Below are 24,263 nucleotides of genomic sequence, written 5' to 3'. Positions count from 1 at the left end.
GTAATGAGCCGAGGTGAGACAACTAGAGATCCAGTTATACCATCTTTCCCTGAAGCCACAGATTCTAAGTACCTCTAAGAGGAAGCTCCAATCCACCAAATCATATGCCTTCTCAAGGTCCAATTTATAGGCAAAACCTTGACTCCTGGATCTCCTCATATCCTCTACACACTCATTTATTATTAGTATTTGATTAGTAATTTGTTTTCCTTGTACAAATTAATGGGCCAGAATTTTGTAAATGCTAGTCACCAAACTAATGGACCTGTAGTTTTTAGGTTGCTTAGCATCAAAGAAAGCACCTTTGCTAGAATTTTGTAAATTCTTGGCCCCAAACTAATGGGCCTATAGTCTTTAGATTGCTTAGCATCAATCTTTTTAGGAATAAAGGGCTAGGAAAGTGACATTAACTCCAGGGCTGATTATATGTCTCTCTTCAAATTCCTTGAAAATTGCAAGTAGGTCCTCAACTATTTCCCAACAATCCTGATAGAAAGCCATGGTAAAGCCATTTGGTCCTGGGGCTTTTGATCTATCCATAGAAAAGACTGCTTGTTTTATTTCCTCTTCCTCAAAATCCCTTTCCAGCCATTTCAAGCGATTCTCCTCCAGTCTAGGCCAATCTAATGCTTCCAATCTTTCTCAAACCAAAAGAGGTCATCTTAAGATTGACTTGAAATGGTCCACAAAAAGCCTTGCTATCTTTTCTTGAGAATGAATCACTTCTCCATCTATCTCTAATTTAGCCACAAAAATTTTCCACCTCCTCCCATTAGCTACTGCATGAAGTATTTGTTATTTCCATCACCTTCTTTAATCCACTTGTACCTTGACTTTTGCCTCCAAGAAATTGCCACCATTGTCCCTAATGAAAAATGAAACACCCATATGCATTGTTTGGGTTCAACCAGGTTGGATTACATTTTGCCACTCCTAATACCTAGGTTTTGAAGATGTGCCATCTTATATTCAAATGAATATAATGCATTAAAAGAAACCAAAGCTATCACACCTCCACTTCTTTTTATAACCTGTTATTATTATATCACAATAAACAAATTTGAAGGCTTTCGAACTTCTGTACCGAGTTCTTGCTAAACAGGGGGTATTGAGGGAACATCTGTACTGGGCAAGGGCAACATTGTAATGTATTTGGTGTAGTTTTTACACTCACACTCAAACTCAAGGGAGGTTGCACCTCGTGCCTCTCCTTGGGGTTCTTGTAACATTTCTGCTATATCATTAATAAATAATTTCTTATTCATAAAAAAAAATTTCTGTATTGTGTTAATATATGATGGGGAACATGGTAAAATGCTTCCTCCACTTTTATACAGAACATTTTTATTATTAAAAAACCAACTTTAAGGGTAAGAGCGTAGGTGCATTACCTCGTATGCCTAATGCCTCCATACTGTAGGTGTACCCTCAGGCATCTCTACGGCTCCACTATGTGCCTCCAGGCATGTCTCCATCACCTTTTAAAACCCTGGTTATGATACAAACATTTCACACTGAGTTTCATTTTCCTGCAGGAGATTTATTAAGCAGTCATTTTTTTATATGCTTTTTCCCTGAAAGGATAGAAGTTCCCTGTCCTATATGAAGTTTATGTATGCAATGGATACATAGTATCTCAAAAAACACATGCTGCAGAGTTGATGCTCTTATCCTTGCTTGTCTTTAAGATCTCTTGTTTTGTATGCTTAACAATTTTTATTTCTATTAAAGTGAATAAATAATTGATCATACCTATCAAATTTGCAGGAGATGCTTAAAGAACGCGGAGTGGCGCCATTTTCGAAATGGGAGAAGGAATTGCCAAAGATAGTTTTTGATCCACGTTTTAAGGTTTGTTGAGTCTAAAGATTATGAATTATTTAGTACGGGAATTTTGGGCCTTTCCTACCACTGGAACTCCATGAAACAGGTTTGTTGAACTCATGTATTTTGTTAAGTTGTGACGGGGGAATTTATTTTGTCTATTTTCTGTAATAGTCATTTGTCATGCTTCTAGTATTCTATAATTCAATTATTGAGTGTGCTTTGAAGTACTTGTGTTTGCATATCAGAATTTTTCGTGAAAGCTTGGAAGGTCCAATGCCTCTTTTAGGGGCAAGTTAGTTATTGTTTTTTTTTTTTTTGAAATTTCTGCCTGAGAAAAAATATGTATGAAAAGAAGTCATGTCCTTATTGGAAATTTCACTTGTCTTGGTCCCCTTTGTGAATGCGTTTTGCTGCAAGCATCCAATATAGAAATTCTTGGTGTATACAATCAGGTGTGGTGGATAAGAAGGATATCCGTGCTGCATACCACAATTCAACTCAACTCAAATCAATAGAACCTTCTTCATCTGGTGTCAGATACGGGAATTCTTTTCTGCCACTTTGCTCTATTCAGTGCCATATCCATTGTTACATTTATGGAGAAATGATTAGCTGAATGCAATAGTTGTTCAGTGGGCTGTGGAACCAATGATAACACTCAATGCATTAATAAAACACACAGGCCCACAATCATTTAACCTCTAACTGTGGGCCCCATGTATTTTATCACTGGCATGGGGCTTCAGTGAATTAAGATGGTTATCTCTGAACTGTTCAGTAGAAAAAAAATCGTCATGTACAATGTGCAGAGCTTCCCCTTTGACCATAGTCATTGGTTGTTTGTTTCTGTTTAGGCTATATGCAGGTCTTCCAATTGCTCTGGTGTAGGGATATTGATTTTGTTTTCATTATCGGTGGGATTCCTTTGCCACTTGATACAACTCAATCTTTGGGTTAACTTCATCTTTTCTTGTTGTTCAATGTATTTTTTTGTTGGTATTTTGTTCGAAAACAGATGCTACCATATGCTCATTTGATTTTTCTGAGCTTTTATTGAATAGCTGTTCTAAAGTGTCACTCTTGTGGTGATATACATATATGCATATGCGTGGATCTTGGTGCAGAAATTTCATTTTTTTTCTAATTTACTAGTATAAAATGTAGTTTAAGCTTAGTGACCATTTGGACAATATAAGTTGATATTCAAAGAAGACTTGTGTATTGTTGGATTGTGCTTCCCTTTTTGTTTGGTAAGCTAAATTTGTTAAATAACAAGGAAAAACCTAATATTTGGAGGAGGAACTGGACAAAGTAAAGACCTCATATAACCACGTTACACAAAATGATCTTTTCCCATGGTCTCCCATATTACAAAAAAATTCAAGCAACACCTGAATAAGTTGAAATTTTCAGTTCATTCTACTTGGAATCCAGTCATTGGAAGATTGAGAGAAAGGTTTGGGATGTTAAATTGTGTTGGATTGAAATTTTCAGTTCATTCTACTTGGAATCCAGTCATTACAGGAGAATTAGCTTACAGAGGGTGGAAATGGAAAATTTTCAGTCAAGTCAAGTGTTATTGTGAAGCACTTAATAATAATCAGGTGGAACAAATTCCTTTGATGGGGACTTGGGGCAATCCTGTTACCCCAAGGGTTGAATAATTAATATAGTTATTATTGTTATTGAATAATATTTTGACAGTTGATCTTTTTTTTTAGAGGGGAATCTCTTGTTAGACAAGAGCTGGGGGGGGGTACATGAGATGATATACAGGAGGGCTTAGTAGTAGCAAAATGAAAAGCCCAATCAATGAAATGGTAAAATGTTTGCATTATACAAAAGATCCCTTTCCATCCCTATTTTAGCTAATGAGGGTGCAGTCTGATTTAGATCTCTAGGAATCCATCAGAATCTGCAATTATGAAATCTGAAATGTCAGCTATTCCATGAAGGAAAAATTGCTAGGACTTTGTTGTACAGTTTACAACCTGTCAGGCCTTTGTTTTCTTTGCAGAAATTGTGAGGTTGTGATGCATTTATTTTTACAATGAAATCCAGTGGACTTATATGGTCATGCTTTTTTCACGTACCTACGAGGCTAGAAGATCATAATTCAGACAGATAAATTTGAGAGTTTTTCCCTGGTACCTATAGCTGTGGGTAAAAAGGTAAAGATAATATGGAATGGTTGCTGCCTTGCTGGCTTATGCTGAATTTAAAGGCCTTCAGCATTGTCTTTGGGATCTGATTTTCTGATGATTTGAGGCTTAGACTTTGTATTGGAAGATGATTAATTTCTTTTGTAATTTGTTAGGAATTTGCTTTCTTTTTAGGTGATACTCTTCACCTATTGTAGTCATTTTTTATCACTATTTTTTAAGTATTTCATCACCATCATCATCATCGTCGTTGTCGTCGTCTAAGCCTTATCCCAACTATGTGGGGTAGGCTACATGAGTTCTGTTTCGCCATTCTGTTCTGTTTAATGCCATATCCATTGTTAAATTATGTGCTTAAATATCTTACTACTTTGATCCATGTCCTTTTTGATCTACCCCTAACCCTTCAACTTGCAACAAATCACTTCTTCTTATGGGTACTGTGAATGGTGTTCTATGCACATGACTAAAGCATCTTAGTTTACTTTCTCTGCTATTGCCACCTATTGGATTTACTTCTACATTTCTTCTAATGACTTCAGTTTTGACTCTATCCTTTGTAGTTTTTCAACTCATCAATCTCAGCATATGTGCTTCTGCCACGCTTGTATTTTGGACATGTTGTTTCTTGACTGCCCAACACTTTGTTTCTTTTGATGAGTTAATGAAAGTGTTATTGATCAAAAAAAAAAAATTAACTGTTTCATAGAGTTTTCCTTTCAATCAAGGTGGTATTCACTTATCATATAAATTTTCAGAATGCACCCCTCTATTTTGGCCATCCTTCTCTAATTCTATGGGTGATGTCCTCTTCAATCTTTTCCTTGTCATTAAATTATCAAACCAAGGTAATGGAAAAGGTCATAATGAATCCTAAGTGTCTCCTGATTTGCACTCTTATTGTTAGTAAATTTTCATATCTTATATTTTGTTTTAGTCCTGATTTTAAAAACTCTTGTTCCTAAAGTATTTATCCATAAAGGCATAAACTTAATTGGTTTTTGATCAACAACTAAAGCTTTTATTAGAAAATTTAGAAACAGATACAAGAAAGCAAGGGGAGAGGTAAACCCTCTTAACCCTTCCAAGAAAGTTCAAATTACAACATGGCCCAAAATAAACTTCCCCTTCGCACCCTTTGTTTTCCAAGTGTATCCGCAAAGAAATTAGCACCTCTCTTTATCCATTGTAGCTTTAGCTCAAAGTCCTGGGTCAGCCACTTAAACTTCCTTTTTTCATTCAAGTTTCAAAATTCCATTATGTTCTTTTTGTAGCCTACCTATGACCAACTTTGAGTCACCTTCAACAATCATGTTTCTAATATTCAACTCCTTTGCTCTTTTTATCCCTTCCATTGCCGCCAATACATCAGGTCTAAGTGAATCTCCTCCACCAATAGGACCTGAAAATAGAGCAATAACTTTCCCTCCTTCCTCCCTAAAAGATCCTCCTATACTTGAAGGACCCAGGTTACCTTCATTTCTTCTATCAAAATTCAACTTAGTGAAACCGACATTCGGTGGGTACCAAAGTGGAGAAGTCCTAGTTTTGAGGGGGGCTGAATTAGACATCCTTCCAGTTCTTAAACAAATAATTTGTAGAAATACCCTCAAATAAGTGCAAAGACATCACCCTATGAACCATCCTTACATCAACGGTTTCAAAGATGGCTTCTCTACTTCTTTCCTTTAAAAAAAAAGTCCTATGTTTCCTTTCTTCCCAAATTGTCCAACAAATAGCAGCTCCTGCAGATCTCCACAATATTCCACCCCTCTTCTTTGAAGTTTGAACACTTGATAGAAGAGTAAGCAAACAAGCTTTTTACATTTGGCGGGGGGTCCATCAAAACCAAACAATGGGTGAAACCAATCCCAAATCACTTAAACAAAAGGGCAAGAGATTAATAAGTGATAGCAACGTTCACCATTAGCCTTACAAAGGTTGCACTAATTCGGGGATAAACACCAATTAGATCTTTTTCTTTGGAGCAAATCACAAGTGTTGCACTTTTATAGGAAAGCTTCCCAACAGAAAGCTCCCATCCTAGGTGGAATTGGTTTATCCCAAACATCCTTTACTGAAAAGGTTGCCCAAGGATATTAGTGGGTTAAACATTACCCTTTTATCAGAGCAAGATCTAATATCGTTTTTTATCAGCATGAAGTTGATTTTATTAATTAATTAAATGTAAGATAACAGTACAGTTTGATTACCATAAAGTCATCCCAAGTAATGTTTGCTAGGTTACGTAGAAGCCCAAAACAACTGCTGCCTTTCCGCTCCTTGTTTAGCAAGGGAATCAGCTAGCCAGGTGTGCATGGTTCGGTTCTGTTCGGTTCCATGGCAGAACCTGGGACCTACCATATAGGGGTCGGTTCCAGGTTTTTGGAAGGAACCTTCCCTGTGAAGGTCGGTTCTAGCCTTGGTGGTTCTGGGGTTGGTTCCAGGGTCTACCCGTGGAACCTGTTCTTTATTGATTAAATTGAGTAATTTAATATGTAGATTATCATAATATATATGTGGTTCAAAAGTTGTCATTATAATTTAAATTTTGTAAGTATTACCTTTTACATTATTTATTATATGCATTCAAATGTGGAAATAAAAACAAACGATCAGAACACTTGAGTAACTCAATGGTCAAGTGAGACCATGGCTTTTGTAACCATGAGTGCTTGGGTTCAAATCTTTACTTCCTTAAAAATACTTTGGGGTTTATTTCATGGCAAGTTTGGTTCCAAGGCCGGCCCATCGGGTCGGTTTGGGTAGGGTAAACCTCTAGACCTTGGAATCGATTTGGTGGGGGTTGGTTTGAAGAATTTGGAACCCGACCCTACCCTGTAAAAGATTGGGTAGCATTGGTTCAAGGCCAGTTGGAGCTCGGTTCTGGGTAGAACCCCTATCCATTTGCACTCCTTACCCACTTGAAATCAGCATTTTGTTCTCTTGCAATCCTTTCAACTTCCCTGCAAGCATTCTTGAGAGTCCAAGGGATATGTTTGTTACATCTCGCCCAAGAAATAACTACTTTCGAATCCCCCTTCCAGTTCTATCTGTGTGAAATCCAGTTGCTTTGCCAACCAGAGACCATGTAGTTGAGCCAACAATTCAGCCTTCACAGAATTAGCTACTCCAATTTGTCCTGAATAAATGTCTAATATCTTGCCTTCCAAATTGCTGATTGCCCCACCTATTCCTGCCATACCTGGGTTGCCCATGGAGCTTCCATCAAAGTTCAACTTTACTTTGCTGCCTTGTGGGGGTTTCACCTCCAATCTTATTCTTTCTTTTTCTCTAGAGGATTGTGCTACCTCCTTCCATGCCCTTAGGATATCATTAATTGTGGAGTTCTGAAAGCACTCCATGGTTTTAATCCAAAACACAACCTTCATTTTTATGGCCTCTATTACATCCTTCAGTTCCACTCTTTCAATTGAATATTCTACTGTTCCTCACTTCCCAAACCAACAAAACATTTGCTGCCCAAGGTTTAAAAAAGTCACAGCGTATTGGCCAATATGTATTGTTTCCAGCGATATCCCAATAAACAAAACGCTACAAATCCAGTAGTTTTGTTCCTTTTTGTATGTTTCGGATAGATACAGACCCGTATTGGGTCGTTTTGGATTGATACAGGACAGGTACAGACCGATATACAATATGTATCGGCCGATACATATTGTAATATTAGATTCTCTCTCTCTCTCTCTTTCTCTCATAAATAAGCCTATTTAATAATTTGTTCTCTCTCTAGTAATTCCTACATTTAAGGACACTTGCCCTAAATAACTCCTAATCCCCTATAATTATTACCTCTCTCTTAATAACTTCTTTTCTCTCTTAATTAATTACTACATTTAAGACAATGTTCAAATTCAAATTTTAATTAAACTCACCATTAAAGCAATAAATTCGAAGTTGACTTGTCATTAAACCTACTTATTTAAAACTACAAATAAGAGAGGTAAGGAGAATTGAACCCTGGTAATTTGATTGTAATAAACATAAACAAACCACTATGCCATATTCAATTGTTGATTATAATTGTATGTATTTTTATTCTTAAGCAAATATTTTTCTTCTTAATGGATGTTCATTTATTAATGTTAAAATTGATTATTATAATTTATATACTAATAAATATAAATTATCTTCAACAATTACCAATTTGTCCCTATATCTCACATTTTATATAAACTATTGAGGTATGGGTTTGTATGTTTAAATAACTTGTTTTCTTTATAAGTGTTTAAATAACTTAATTAAGGCCATATAAAACTTATATTTATTGTTATTAATGCATTTTTTAATATTTGTATAAGCTCCCTAATGTATCTATGCATATCTTGATTTTTCATACGTATCCATGCGTATCCCAAAATGTCTCTTAAAATTGTCTTTCTAATACACCTTACGTTTCCGATACTTTGAACCTTTTTGCTGCCTTTGTTGGATCTAATATTGTTGTTGCACCAAATTTGCTGCTGATGTCTTCATTACATGATTTCAACACCTGTATGGATGAGCAGTGACTCTCCATCAAATGTAGATTCTTTTATGGTCGAAAAGAAGATAGTTAGGTGCATTATGCACTGATGTGGATACTGAAGCAAGAAAGAATACGTGGAGAAACAAATAAGTTTTCCATTCCTACAATAATCAGAATTTTTGGGTGATAGGATATATTGATATTGTTTGAGCTTTATATATATATGTATATTTGTATGGGTGTTTTAAGAATAGGGTTTTAGATTTTCCAGCAATTTTCCATTGTTTCAAAATTACTATTTACAGAACCTTGGACTTATGATTTATAATATTGTTCGAGGTGGTTTATTTTAACTTTTTCTAACATGAAAATTTTATATGGTTTCAGGCTGTGCCAGGCTATTCTGCTCGTAGAGCATTGTTTGAACACTATGTTCGAACACGAGCTGAGGAGGAGCGAAAAGAAAAACGTGCAGCTCAGAAAGCTGCAATTGAAGGCTTCAAGCAGTTGCTAGAAGAAGCTTCAGAGGTTATTAATTGATTATACTTATCCACTGTCCTGATTCCTTCAGAAAAGTTACATTTTGGAAGCTTTTGGTTTAAAATACATAGAGATTTGACACTTATTTCCAACTATCTTACATTTCTCAGGATATTGACCAGAGAACTGATTATCAGACATTCAAAATGAAATGGGGCAGTGATCCCCGATTTGAGGCCTTGGACCGCAAGGAGAGGGAGCTTCTATTGAATGAAAGGTATTACTTAATTCAGAGTGCTTGACTTCCGTTTTGTATGAGATGTTTGCATCTATAAATCAGCTAATGACTTTGCTGACCCTTTTGTGAGAGACTGGGTGTGGAGTGCTGCTTTAGAATTGTATCGGGGGTGGGGGTGCTATGAATTTTTTTAAGTAAAAAACATGTATCCTAGGGTAGTTCCCGAGTTTTCATAACCATATTTCCTTAACAATTATCCATAGTTTTCATAAGAAAAGTATAAACTCCATGTTAAAGTATAGAAAATCAACATATTCCAACATATTCATTAGAAGAAAAAGAAGAAAAGAAAATTAAAAAAATATAGGGGCTGAACCCCTATTTCTGTTATAGGAAAATAAGAAAAGAAAAGGTGGAAGAAGAGAAAATGTGTTGATTAGACAACATTTTAAGTTATTCCTTACTTAGTGAAGGCTTTGAGCGTTCAATATAGCATTCAGCAATGCTTGTGTTGATTAAACCCTAACAAATTAGAAGATGATAAAAAGAAATTAGTATATAAACACACAAAATGAATATTCTAGTTTATAATTGTAACCTCAAAAAATTAAGAATATAAAAGTTTTTTATAACACACTATAGAAAACTGCTTGCCGATTAGGTGAGGTGAGCCTCCAAGGGCACCTTGTCGCCTAGGCGGGCGCCTAGGCATCGCCTTGACAACTATGGAAACGCCTAGGTGACAAAGCACCTTTGGAGGCTCGCCTCGCCTAATTGCCAAGCAGTTTAGTATACTGTGTTATAAAATACTTTTATATTTCTATTTTTTTTTGAGATTATAATTAGAAAATAGACACATTACTAAACTAAAATATTCATTTTGTGTGTTTATATACTAACTTCTTTGTATTATTTTCTTATTTGTTAGGGTTTAATAAATACATACGTTGCTAACTGTTGTATTGAACCCTCAAAGACTTCAAAACCTGAACCAACAAGTAAGGAAGAACTTAAAATTTTGAACCTTCAAAAACTTCTTCTTTTGCTTCTTTTACTATAACAAAAATAGGGGTTCAGCCCCTATATTTTTTTATTTTTCTTTTCTTTCTTCTTTTTCTTCTCATGAATATGTTGATTTTCTATACCTAAACATGAAATTTATGCTTTTCTTTTGAAAATTATGGATAGTTATTATTGAAATATGGTTATGGAACCTAGGGAACTACCCTAGGATATATGTTTTTATTTTAAAAAATCCATTTCCTAGGCGACAAGGCGCCCCTTTGTCACCTACTTTCACCTTGGTGCCTTGAAAGCTATGGGTATCTTGGTGTAATGGCATAGTCTTGGGCTGACAAGCCTAAGAATGCTGGTTTGTGGCTTAGAGCAGCTGCTTTGTGTAAAATTCTTCAAAGATTAGGTTTCTATCCAGTCCATTCATATCAAGGCCCTAGACAGCCAAGAGCAACATTTGGTAATGGCCATTGGCCTCTGACTCAAGTCTGTCTTCTTTTGCACGTTATTAATAAATCTCCCTTGATTGTTGTTACTTGTTACTGATAAAAATACAGTCTGTTGTAATGTCTATCAGGAGATACGGTTGAGAAAATGAACCAAACTGATTGGGGGATCCTGAAATTACAGTCTGTTGTAATGCTTTCTTTTTATTTGTATTTGACTGGTTGTTACTTATTTATGAGAAAGCATGGAGTACAATAGTGTAATACATTCTACTAAGGGCGAAAGCCTGAGCTACTTGGCCCAACTGACCCTAGTCATATACAATAGTCGCACAGCTTACCTGAAGGGATGGCTGAGCACAAATTCTTCTGAATCACCAAATCTTTAGCAAGACAATCTGCTATCTCTTTTCATGACCTTCTCATCCATTTGAATGAGGTGTTAATTATAGTGGCTAAAGATCCTTCACCCTTCCTCTGATTAGATGTATGGAATTCCAGGTTCTTCCTCCTTGTTTCTCATCCACTAATTGCTACTTAACAGTCTCCTTCAGATTAGAGTGACTTAAGGTGTAACTCGACTGCAGCCCCTGAAGAAGCGATATGTGCTCATCTTGGATGGAACCCTCTTTCCAATTTATTTTAAGTACAGTTATGATACTTCTTGTGCTTGAGTTCTAACCTACTTATCCTGTGCCTAAATGTGATTCTTGAGTGATCTTTCAAAGGGTTCACTTATGGATTGAAATAGACTTTAGAGAGATCTTCTATGAAGGATCTTACAGTCTTTTCAACTTTTCAAGTGAAAACTCTTCTCATTAATGGCCTTTATTTAGTGGAAGTGGTCCTTACTCTCTAATGAGATTACTTTTATTAGAAATGCCAAGGAAAAGATTGAGGAGGATGATTTGGTTTTAAAAGAAGAAACAATAGAGAGAAACCCAGGGAATCAAATGGTAAAAATCCTACCATCCCACTCATTACAGTTAACTTATCAAAAATACATAATGGAAATGATCTATCCAACTTGAACACTCTTTAACCCTCCTGAATCCAAAATTCAATGAGAAGCTGTTAATAGTAGATTGGAGAGGTTGATGATTAAGGCCACGTTAGCAAACTTACCCATTTATTTTCTTTCAGTGTTTAAGATTCCAGGGAAGGTTTGTAGTAGATTGGAGAGGTTGATGAGAGATTTCCTTTGGGAGCCGGGAGAGGAGAAGAGGGACCACAGGGTTAGCTGGAAGGTGGTGACCAGAAGTAAAAACTATGGGGGTTTGGGGCTTGGGAACATTGGGATAAGGAATTCGGCCCTTTTGGGGAAATGGTTGTGGAGGTTCCCTCTGGAGCAGGAGAAGCTATGGGCTAGAATAGTGGCAAGCATACATGGGCAGGAGCAAGATGGATGGGAAGCTGGAATCAGAGCAAGGGCCACAAGCACTTCACCTTGGAAAGCCATTCATGATTTGCTTCTAGTCTTCTCCCCTCATGTCAGGTATGATTTGAATTAAGGTAATTCCATAAAATTCTGGGAACATATTTGGGTGGGGAATGTGTCTCTTAAGAAACAGTTTCCTTCTTTGTATGCTCTTTTCGAATTTAAAAATGAGCTAGTTTCTTCTTTCATCACCCCTTCTTCTAGTTTGGGGTTTGGGTGGAACTTGGGTCTGAGGAGGGCTGTGAGGGATTCCGACCTTGATAGTATTTCAAGCCTCTTTGAACTTCTTGATAATGTTTTCTTGGACCCTTCTAAGGTGGACTCTAGAATTTGGACGCCTACCCCCACAAGCTCTTTTTCTTGCGCTTCCTTCTTCAAAGTCCTTTGCCAGTCCACCAGTCCTACAACCTCCCCTTTCCCAGTTAGTGAGGTTTGGTGCAGACTGATTCCTCCTAGGGTTGGTAGTTTTTGTTGGGAAGCCTATTTGGAAAGATTCAACACTAGGGATTTGCTCCAAAAGAAGAGATCCAATACTTGTTTGTCACCTCATTGGTGTGTTCTTTGCAAAGCGGGCGGGGAGACTGGTTTTCACTTACTAGTGTCTTGCCAATTTGCAAAGTCAATCTGGGAGTGGGCTTTTTCTCTCTTTGGGTGTAGGTGGAACCCTCCATCAAACTTGCAGAGCCTATTTTCCCCTTCCTTTTTCAGGTGGCACATGAAAAGGGGAAGGACTATGTGAGAGGTCTGAGGGTTGCAGTATGCTGGACATTATGGGAGGAAAGAAATACTAGGATCTTCTTAGAAAATGAGAGAGGGGCTGAAGAATTGAGGGCTGTGATCCACATATGGGCAGTACAGTGGCTGAAATCACTAGAACTATTTGTAGATTACACAGTGGAAGACATGTTGAGAAAGTGGGGCGAGATTGCAAACTGCACTCAGTTCAAACCAATAATAAGGGTGTCCTGGACTCCCCCACTTGCTGGCTTCTTAAAGTTAAATTTTGATGGGAGTTGTAGGGGGAATCCAGGACAATCAGGGATTGGAGGTGTTTTTAGTGATGAGAACGGGGTCATTTATGCCCTGTTCTCAGGCCCAATTGGTGTGGGGGATTCCTTGAGAGATGAGATCTTGGCAGTTATGGAAGGAATTTAGAAAGCCAAGGAGATGATTATCAGGAAACTCATAATTGAATGGGACTCGGAGGTGGTGATAGGGTGGCTGATTAAAGATGAATGCGGTTTATGGAACTACAGAAACAAGTAGAGGAAATTCAGGTGGCTGGTGCGGGAGATGGAATTCAGGATGAATTGGGTTAAGAGATCAGTCTTTAGCTGATGGATTAGCTAAACAAGGGATAGAAAGGGAAGCAGTGTTTTGGGCTAAGCTGTAACTTAATTGTTTCTTTTTCTCTTTTGCTCTCTTTGGAGGGTTTAAGTTGTATTTGGAAGATAGGAGTTCTTGTCTTCCTTGCTGTAAATATTTTGATATTTCAATGAATTGATTGAATATGTTATTGATCAAAAAAAAAAAAAAAGCTGTTAATAGGTCAGGATAGGAGGGAAGAAATAGGTTGAAAACTAATTCACTGGTCAAATAGTACCTCTGTCCCAAAATATGTATAGAACCTAATAAACAATATTTTGATTAATCTGGATTTGTGTCTTGCCGTATATAATCTATACTACTAATAAAAGAGCAAATAACCCCATTTTCTGGACTTTTCATTAGACATTTTTACCCCTTATCTAAGCAACATACAATGGGCATAAAAAAAGGGCATATATGTCATTTACTCTCACTCCAAAAACTGCCCACTTATAACAGTTAATAAACTGCCCACTTTTAACTGTTCAAAAACTGTCCACTTATAACAGTTAAGAAACTGCCCACTTATAACTGTTCAAAAACTGTCAATGAATTGTAAATAGTTTTGTCTTGGAGATACTGTCACGTGCACGTACATGTTTACTAGTTTACTTATAGTCTATATGGATTGTGATGTAGTACCTTAAGACTTTTGACAAGGAAGGATTAATCTTTGTTCTCTCTTCTTTGGCATGCAGTAGGCATTGTGCTCTCCAGGTTTTCCCACGTAATAAGTCTATGATATCTAACCTGGAGCTTACTGCAGTTTGTGATGAGTTTTCCAGATCATGGTCAATTTCATGCATGGCATTGTTTGTCTGTCAAACTCACTTGTATTGGGCTGATGAATCATGCACATTTCATGCAGGGTTCTTCCACTAAAGAAGGCTGCTGAAGAGAAGGCCCAAGCTATACGTGCAGCTGCTGCTTCTGGCTTCAAGTCATTGCTTAGAGAAAAAGGAGACATAAATACAAGTTCTCGTTGGTCAAGGGTAGGACCCTTTGTGCATGGTTGAAATTTATGTTTTTTATTTTTTATTTTTTGCATACAAAGAAAGGAACATGAATTTGTTCTTGATTTTTCCTTTTAATATTGAAGATTTTGTTGCTGTTTTCAATAAGTGAACTTTTCTGAAATCCCATTTCATGTATGAATAAGAATTAAATAGAAAGTCATTTTAGCCGAGTAATTGCCTTTATAAATGAAAAAGAAATACTATTTTTAATTGGAAACTAAATGAGAATATTATTAATTAAATGAGCAAATATTGGAAGAGTATGGTAATATGGAACATGAACAACTTGAAAAAGAAGCAACAAACCCGGGCTCACCGCTCACTGCACACCCTTTTAATGCGTACACCAAATTTCTAATTAGGAAGGACTGACTAGAAATTATGATTAATAAACACAGTGACACATTGCAATATTGTCCTGTAGGCTTTAAGAGTTAATGTTACAAAGTAGAGAATGTGCAAAAGATTCTAATAGATCATTCAAAATGATCTATTACACAAGATAAATCAAAGAAGGAATGCCACATCACATCCAAAAAGCATTTTGAGTTGGCGGAAAGTGGTCTTCGCATCATCTTTGTTAAGTTGGCAATAATACTGCAACTCCACATATCTGCAATGTTTTGCCTAGTCATCATGTTATAATACCATCTTCTGTACTCTATATAGTATTGGTAATGTTCATCAAGGAATATGTCTACTCCAGTAATATTTCGTGTGGTGCCGGGTGCCCATGAAAATGGAAATGTATCATTGAAATATTAGGAAATATGTTGACATTCTAAACTATGGTTTAAACTGTAATGGTTTATTTGTGTTCTAAAGTTTCTGCACCTATAGTATGAAAAATATCTCCCTAAGCTTTCTTCTGTTTCCTTTTTATATTTTAAATTTCTTATGGAATTGGTTAGTACACATCCCCTTTTTGATAAAATAGGTTGATCCCTAATGAAAAGACAAAAATATCAGATTTATCACAGAAGTGAAAATAATGAGGGTGCTAAAAGCAAATGATTCGAGATATCTTTTAAAGCTGCATTGTATCAAAATATGCTTAAAATAAGTTTTATTTGATTATAATTGGTTTCATGAAGTCAACCTTTCTAAAAATTGGATGTGTAAAATCTTATTTGGCTGCCAATTCCCAGTTTTGATGGTCCATCTGGTTTGGTCTGAATTTGACATCACTAGAGGGAAGATAAAACCACAAAATGACCAATAAAAAGGATAAAAAAGTATACTTGCTATAAATGTTGAAATTCAACATTTTTTAACAAGCACTGATCAAAGATAAATAAAAAAGTGTATTTCTGACTGGATTTGTAGAAAGTTGAGAATGATGTCGTAGCTTATGCTTCATGGGTTCATGTACTGGTATCAGTTGTGAATGTGTCCAAGCACCATATCCTCCTGACATTAACGTTTTTACCACTAAAATGAAACATCCATCACCCATATGTCCCTGGTCTCTGAGTGTCAATCTGGGTACCTTGGGGTAAATCCCAGAATCTGGCAAACATCCTAACACAGATTGTGGCTTGTAACATTTTCAGAAGCTAATGTAGTTATAAGTTTATAGCAAATACATAATATCCTTCTGATAATAAGAGTCACTATTGGTTTTGTTATGAGATCTTCAGAAGAACGTGTAGTGTAGTCTAGATCAAATCGTATTTATATCATTGTATATCATTGTGCTTGTATTTTGTTGCTTTGCTTTCATTTTTGTATTTTAATCAGAAATGTATGACTTGTCATTGGTGCAGGTTAAGGATAGTTTAAGAAGTGATCCAAGATATAAATCTGTTAAGCATGAAGATAGAGAGCTTTTATTTAATGAGTACATATCAGAATTAAAAGCTGCAGATGAGGAAGCAGAACGGGAAGCAAAAGTGAAGAGGGAAGAGGAGGTAAGTGTATGGTCTTGTATATACTGTCAAAGAGATATGATAGTTAGATGCTAATGCACTTATTACAAGTGCATTATGATTGAGTAGTGGTTGATTATTATGGGATTTGGAAAACTATGATGCATACATGTTTGTGTGTTAGTGCATGCTCATGTACACACTCCTATCAATGTCCCATCTTTTTTTTTTTGTGATATCTTTTGAAGGACTACACAAGGTGTTTGAGCAATGATTAGGGCATGAAACTAGTGTAAAAGACAATCAATTTGTATACATGCCACAGAGATCAGCTATGGAAGATATCTTGATATTTGTTCATTTGGAAAATCATATGATTGGGTCCCTAGAAAAGTCATCTGGTGGGTTTTCAACTACAATGGTTCACAGCAAGGCTAAGATAGCCTTTTGCATTAATTGTGGATGAACTAATTAGACATTTATATGAGGAGATCCAATGGCGTATGTTTACTGATGAATGGATTAGGCATTTATAGGTGGAGGTCCCATGGTGTATGTTGTTTGGTAATGATGTAGTATTGATTGATAAGACTAAAGAGGGCTGAATGCATAGCTAGAAAAATTGAAAGGTATTTTATATTTGAAAGGTTTTGAGATAAGCCGGATTTGGAATAATGAATTTCTATTTTAGTAGAAATATTAGTAATAATGGTAGTGCAATTAAAATTGATGATGAGAAGATAAACTAAACTGACCTCTCTGGTACCTTACAAAAAATTAGTAAAGCTGCGATGATGATGTTGAGATGGATAGGTGGAAAGAGTAGGAAGGATAGAATGAGAAATAAGTGCATCATGCATTGGACATATCCACCGCTTGGTTGGGTTGGGCATTTGTTAAATTTTGAATGTGCCAGAACCCTAACCCATTACCAATGTTGTTGAAGCTCTTCAATTTAGGCAATCAGAGTTGCAACCCTAGGTGGTTTTACTTGGGCAAAACATAACGTAGGATTGTCTACATGTACTTTGAGAATGTACACAGGTCTTAATTGCAGTACCTATCAATAAAACGTGCTTCCACTGATTCACCCCCCTTCAAGCACAAAATGTAATTCACCAAGTGGTCTGGATTGGTTGTAAGCTTTTTGTCCCTGTGGATGCTTACAACAAGAACAATGCGGATTGATTGTAAGCATTCTGTTGTTTTGGATGCTTACAACAGGTAACAGTTTAGATTGGTTGTGAGCATTCTCTTCATGTGTTTAAAGATGTCTAAGACAATTAATTATCAAACTGTCAAAAGTTCATATAATGTGCATACAAATGTACAAGAATATGTATCTGACATCTTTCTATTGATTATCAGGATAAACTGAAGGAAAGGGAGAGAGAAATGCGGAAACGGAAAGAAAGAGAAGAACAAGAAATGGAGAGAGTGCGTCTGAAAGTGCAAAGAAAAGAGGCAGTTGCTTGTTATCAAGCTTTACTCGTAGAAACAATTAAAGATCCTCAGGTACATTTAGAGTCTGTTCTATTTCAGTGATGGGGCTACTGATGTTAGCAATGGTTGCCAATTCAAGAGTGTAGCTTCTACCTTGTTCAACGTGTATCCAGCAATTTTGAAACAAGGTTACTAAGTGAGGTCTGAGTTAATTTTGTGCATGAGTGGCAAATGATTCAAAATTGGCATGGATTGGAAAACAAAAATGTTGCATTTTGATTTTATCTGTTTTCCTCTCGACACAGACCTTTTCACTGGTTGCTTTTCGCTTGTAATGAATTTTACAGAAAGATTAATTTTTTATGCTGCCTGTTGTACCTCAATTTCTGAACTTTGATGAACTCCTAATTTAAACATTTCCCAACACTGCTTTGTAAATCAATATTGATTAACAATTCTATGCTTAAGCTTGTTAAATATGCCTGACTTGACCATCTTAAATGGTTTATTGGTCAACGGACGAGGACACAAAGTGTCATGTCTTGGTCTGGTGCTCATGGATTCTTGAGGGCACTTCTACATAACATTTCCTTTTTATCTCCTAGCTTATTTGACATAATTGAACAGATAGTCTATGAGATAAATCTGCTTTTTGTATATCGGGGGGGGGGGGGCTTTAACATGGTAAGATTTTCTCTTGAGAAGAAAGGGGGTTGGGGAGAAGTGGGGGAATGAGAAGTTTTCGCCAATTTATAAATAAATGGGGGCTGCTTGACCTACCTTAGTTGGAGGCCAATTTCATCTGCTCAACTAACTAGGAAGATCCTATTTTGGTGAAGTTGGGTTCATTGTGTCCTTGGATTGGGAGGACAGATTCCCAAATTTGACACAACAATCCCTGCCTGAACCTCAATTGGGTCGTACCCAATAATGTTGGATAGTGGGGGCCTGCTGGTGTAAAAAAATTCCTTTTAGCTTTGAGCATTGTTAGCTGGAAGAAGTCTTTGTGGAGTTGATGCATCAATGGCAGATAGAAGGATCAGTCATGTATTTGCTAAAAAGCTCCATATGTTGAAAGAGAAACTAAAAATAAGGAGAAGGAAGTATTTTTGGGTGTTGAGTTAGTTAAAAGGAGTGTTTGGACATATCTGCTGAAGCTGATGGAGCTGAGGAGCAAAAGTGGACTTTGATAGGGTGGAATACCAAGAGGAATTTAAATGGAGACAATGGTTCTGTTGTTTGCGACTTGAAGGGGACCAAAAAACAGCATTCTTTTACTGTATGGCTAGTGGGAGAAGAAAGGAGAATCTTATTAGAAAGCTGGAGGTGGATGGGGAGTTAATCGGGGCCAGAGTTATTCGCCAATAGATTGCTGCTTAAACACAGATTTGCTGGCTGGGCTTGATGGAATCACGATGCCTTTCTACAAGAGATGTTGGGGCTTTTTGTGATCCCTTCTTCCCTCTCTTATTCAATTTTTGTCAGAGGCAATAAGTGCTCGGTAGAGTAGTAGGGGGGGGTGTCTCTTTTTCAAATTTTCTGATAACACTTTTTTTTTCCGCAAAACGGCTTAGGACCATATTGAATTTAAGCTTCATTTTGAAATGGTTTGAAGCTGTTTCTGGGCCCAAAACCAATATACTAAAAGGTGAATTAATAGCTGTGGGAGGAGCAAATGTGCATATGCTTGCTGGGTCTTTTGCTTGTAAGGTTGGGAAGCTGCTGATGAAATAAATATGTTGGGCTGCCATTGGGGGAGAGATGCATCTCAAAAGATGTATGAGAGCTATGGTGGAAACGATGGAGAGAGGATTGGCTTGGTGGAAGGCCAAATATCAATCTAATGTGGAAGTGTGCTCTAATACATTCTGAGTTTTCTTCCAATTTATGTGATACCTCTTTTCCATATTCCAGCTAGTGTGGCTGGGGTTTTAGAAAAGAAGATGAGGGACTTCCTATGGGAGGGATGGAAGGATGAGTATAAAATGTATTTGGTTAATTGGAACGTTATTCTAGAAATGGTGGTGGGTTTGGCATTAGAAAAATGAAATAAGGCTTAGTTAGGCAAATGTTACTGGAGATTTAATGAAGACGTTGACAGTCTTTGGAGGAAGATTATTTATGATATGTACTATTCTAGAGGTGGGGCATGGGACCCGGATGATATTAGGCGCAAGCTATGGTTGTGCTCTTTGGAAAGAGATTTATGATATGTACTTTCAGAGGCATTATATATGGGATTGGTGGTGGAACTAGAGTGAGGTTTTGACTGGATCCATGGTGTGAGGAGCATGCTTGTGGGAGCTGTTCCCTTCCTTGTTTGTGGTGGCTCAGAACTAAGAGACTATGGTGGTTGATATGTTTGTTTATTACAGAAGTGCTGGGGCATTGAGTCCCACTTTTAGGAGAAACCTAAATGACTGGGAAATGGACAAATTTTTGGATCTATTGCAGAAAGTAATTTCAGTTGGCCCGAGTTTGGAAGTGCACTAAATATGGTATTTTCTAAGTTAAATCATTTTATAAAAGTTTTGCTGGTTCTGGGGAGGCTTATTTCCCTTGGGCCAGGATCTGGCACATGGTTGCTCCTGTCAGGGTTGCCTTTCTGTTGTGGACTGTTGAGTAAAACAACTGTTTGACTACAGCCAGTTTAATGAGATAGGGATTCTTGGTTTGGTTGATATTGTCGGATGCACTTTGTGGAATTAGAGTTTGGAGTTGATGGATCACTTGTCTCTTCATCGCTGTTTTGTATTTGCAGTTCATAGATGTTTTGGGGGTACCCCTTATGTTTTATATTTGTCTCTACATCTTGCTGTAGGAGGGATAACTGTTTGTTCTTTTTGATTAATACAATGCTTTAACTTTTCAAAAAAAAAAGTGATAAAAGCAGCATATTTTGTTGCTATGTAATCTTAGGAAGTTAGAATTCAAAATATATGAATTTATTTTAGTAGTATGTACTTTTCCATAGACATTTCTTTGAGTCCATGCTTTTTCATCTTACCGATTCAGACTCTTGGACACACATTTATTCTGACTCCCATGTCTGTGTCTGTGGTCCATGCAATACCGCTTTTGAGATGCATAATTGGCAGCTTGTTTCTTTCTTATTGGGCCTGTTTTATTTCTTACTGTTACTATTTTTTATTTCTTATTATTTTTGGGCTTTCATTCTTTTATTAGTCAGTCTATGGGTTAGGTGGCTAATTAGTTATTATCATTACAGATCTAAATTCCCCTTTAGTTAATTTAATCTTTATTTTCTGCTGTTATCAAGAAAGTCTACTTGGTTCCATAGCTCCGTTCAATCCTTTTACATTTTTTTTTCATGTAGACTCGAGATCAGCTATCTGCATGAGGGATTGAATGAGCTGATTGACTGCTTGTTTGAGGCTTGGTTTCGGAGGGTTTTTGGAGTACCAGTCAGTGGTTGGTTGGTTTGTAAAGGTTGGTTCAATGATTGTTTCCCAAGAATCAAGAAACCAGAGAAAAACTCTTGTCTGATCAGATTGGCCAAGGTAAAGATCAATCTGCTGTGGTGCTTGGGTGGTATTAGATCGGTTTTGATCTTTTTTAGTGTGTTACATTTGGGATTTTTTCTTGGAACTTTTGAGTGAGTGGCTGCAATTCTCCCTTTTTGAAGGATCTCAGCCAGTCTTCTATGTAAGCCGGTTGGTTGTTTTTACACTATTGTTGCAAATGGAAGCCTTAGGAATTAATTACAGAGATCCCTGCTTCACTGTAAGCACTCCTGGAGATGGGGTGAATACCCAGATCAGTACTATGAAGTTGGATGGTGACATTTATATGTAATGGGTCTCCATCAGCATGGATGTCTCAGTGATTTAAAAGGAGTGAATACCCAGATCAGTACTATGAAGTTGGATAGTGACATTTATCTGTAATGGGGCTCAATCAGCATGGATGTCTCAGTTATTTAAAAGGTGCGCCTAGGCGCCTAGGTCTTAGGCGCAGCCCTTTCAAAAGGCACGCCTAGGGCTGATGTGCCTTGTGCCTCAGCCTCAGCCCAGGCATCCACTCCGGTTTGCACGCTTCGCTCACTCATAGAAGCTTCGAGAGCCCCCTATTTGGTAATGTTGTTCATTCATTCATCCTAATAGAATATCATCTTAAAAAGCAATTAAAATTATAAAATCATTATTTTTTTGTGAGAACTAAGAAGTTAAGGCCCTAACATGGACTTGTTTGGGCTTGCCTTGAGGGGCTTGGCACAAAGGTGGCTCATAGAATCAGGAATATAATATGTTTTACATCACATTAGCTACTTGAAATAATGCAATTGAGGAAAATGTTGTATATGTTTGATTTCATTTTTAAATTCTCATTTGAATACGCTCAACATGTTATGTTTATGTATTTTAATTTTAGATAATAGGTTTTTTAAAACATTTATTTAAAATTTAAGTTTATATTTTTATTAATAATATGTTTAATATTTTTTTATTTTTTTACACTTTTTTGATTTTTTTTTGGCATTTTTTGATTTTTCTAACTTTTTATATTTTTTAGGATATTTTTTTTTTGCCTTGCTTCAAAAAGGCGCACACCTTGCCTTACGCCTTGCGCCTCGGGCGCAAATTGGCCCCTGCGCGTTGCGCTTTTAAAACATTGGGATGTCTGTAGGAGGAAATAGCAAGCTTGGTTATCTGATAGGGGCTGAAGCTGAACCTGACTCTTAGGGTCCTAGTCATGGAAGTTGGTGTAATAGAACTTACTTGCCACGTCATGGTTGGTGATTTTCTAAGTAAAAATTTTATTTTTACTATCCGAAAAGAAATCATTATTTCCCATACTTCTCTACCTTGAAATTTCTGTAGCAAGAGATAGTTTGTTTAGAAATTTCTGAGTGGTCGTGCTTTAAACTTTTAAATTCTTTGCAAGATTGAATCTTGAATATGATATCACTAGGCAAGATATTCTTGTTAGGGATGATATTTCTGTATCTCAAGCATGCTATCTTGTTCATGGTGAATAGAATGAGAGAAAGACTTTTTTGGGGGACTTCTACAAATCATACAGCTGTTGTTACATTTCAGCCTACATTTCCTAGGTTCTGGGAAAGGCAAACCGTGTTGAAGATTGGGGGCATATTTATTATTCTTTGAATTGGGGGTGGACTACGAGAAAGCAAGTTAATGCAAATGTAGCTGTGTATCATCTATGTCTTTTTAGAAATGCTAATTCCTGGGGCTCCATTTCTACATCTACACCTATTCCATTGACTGCTTTTTCTAACTGAAGTACTAAAACTTTTGACAATCTTGCTATTGCTTTAGGTAAGTCTATTCTTTGGATTATTGTATCTTGTGCTTCAGACCATATGAAGTGTGTATAATTGATAGGTCTCTTGCTCCAATTACAAGGAAGGGTAGCATTAAGATGACCAATGACTTAAGTCTTTTGTTTGTACTACATGTTCCTAAAGTAAATACAAATTTACTTTCTATTAGTCTCAGAAAAGGTTATGCAGCGTAGTGACCTTTTTCCCTAGTCGTTGTGAGGTTATGGAGTTTATTCTTGATTCTGCATTTTTACTAGATAGTTGCAGGAGTTCGGTTATTCATTATGTTTTTTTTTTTTTGTTAATTTGATTCAGTGGATTTGTCTAGTTTGCAATGTGGGAGTTGTCAGTTTTCTAAGCATCGTAGAACATAAAATTCAAATAATAAAGGATGTGGTTCTCCTTTTGATATTGTTCATAGTGATGTTTGGAGGTCATATTAGATGTAAATCAGTCCTCAAATATCAAGAACAAATTTAGGGATTAGAAGAAGTAAAGAATAGGTCTGAACAGCTATACATGAGAAGAAGATGGCAAAAAGAAGGTAAGAGAAGGAGTCAAATTAATCTCCATTCTCTTCTAACCCTATTTTATTAAGATCTAAATATTAGATGATGACAAGAATGCCCTTAAGTGGGCGGCCAGCTTGGCAGTTACATAAAGAGAATAAAACAAGAATAAATAACAGGCCCATTAAGTGTGGCCCATCAACAATAAAATAAAAGATATTACGAGAGAGGATGTTAGGGCCCCTTCGGCCCAGTCTCTTTACACTCCCCCTCAAGCTGAGCATAGATGTCAATCATGTCCAGCTTGCTTATATAGTGTCATTTTCCCTCTTGGAACTCCCTTGGTCAAGATATCAGCTAGTTGCTCTTCTGATGTGATGAATGGTAAACAAACTTCTCCTGAGGAAACTCTTTCCCTTATAAAATGCCTATCAACCTCAATGTGCTTAGTTCTGTCATGTTGAACAGGATTATGTGCAATGTTGATAGCAGCTTGGTTGTCACAATAGAGCATCATTGGTTTCTCGTAGTCCACCCCCAATTCTTCTAGAAGGGAACGTAGCCACAGTAATTCTGACACACCATGTGCCATTGCTCTGTATTTTGCTTCAGCTGAGGATCTAGCAACTACAGATTGTTTCTTACTCCTCCATGACACAA

General features: G+C 36.8%; 1 protein-coding gene across 1 annotated transcript in view; it reads left to right on the top strand.

Annotated features, from left to right (window-relative positions):
- Positions 1 to 24,263, top strand: part of PRP40C (pre-mRNA-processing protein 40C) — a 77,903-nt gene that overhangs the window by 35,995 nt on the left and 17,645 nt on the right. The window contains exons 10-15 of the mRNA XM_010251966.3: positions 1,768 to 1,851; positions 8,866 to 9,006; positions 9,129 to 9,235; positions 14,331 to 14,454; positions 16,245 to 16,388; positions 17,715 to 17,861. Coding sequence (XP_010250268.1) covers positions 1,768 to 1,851; positions 8,866 to 9,006; positions 9,129 to 9,235; positions 14,331 to 14,454; positions 16,245 to 16,388; positions 17,715 to 17,861 — 747 coding nt within the window. The remainder of the gene's footprint in view (positions 1 to 1,767; positions 1,852 to 8,865; positions 9,007 to 9,128; positions 9,236 to 14,330; positions 14,455 to 16,244; positions 16,389 to 17,714; positions 17,862 to 24,263) is intronic.

This window comes from Nelumbo nucifera, chromosome 3 (assembly GCF_055504915.1).
Source record: "Nelumbo nucifera cultivar China Antique chromosome 3, China Antique-T2T, whole genome shotgun sequence".
Classification (NCBI taxonomy): domain Eukaryota; kingdom Viridiplantae; phylum Streptophyta; class Magnoliopsida; order Proteales; family Nelumbonaceae; genus Nelumbo; species Nelumbo nucifera.
The sequence above is the reverse complement of the archived record's forward strand: the minus strand, read 5'-3'. Positions and strand labels throughout refer to the sequence as shown.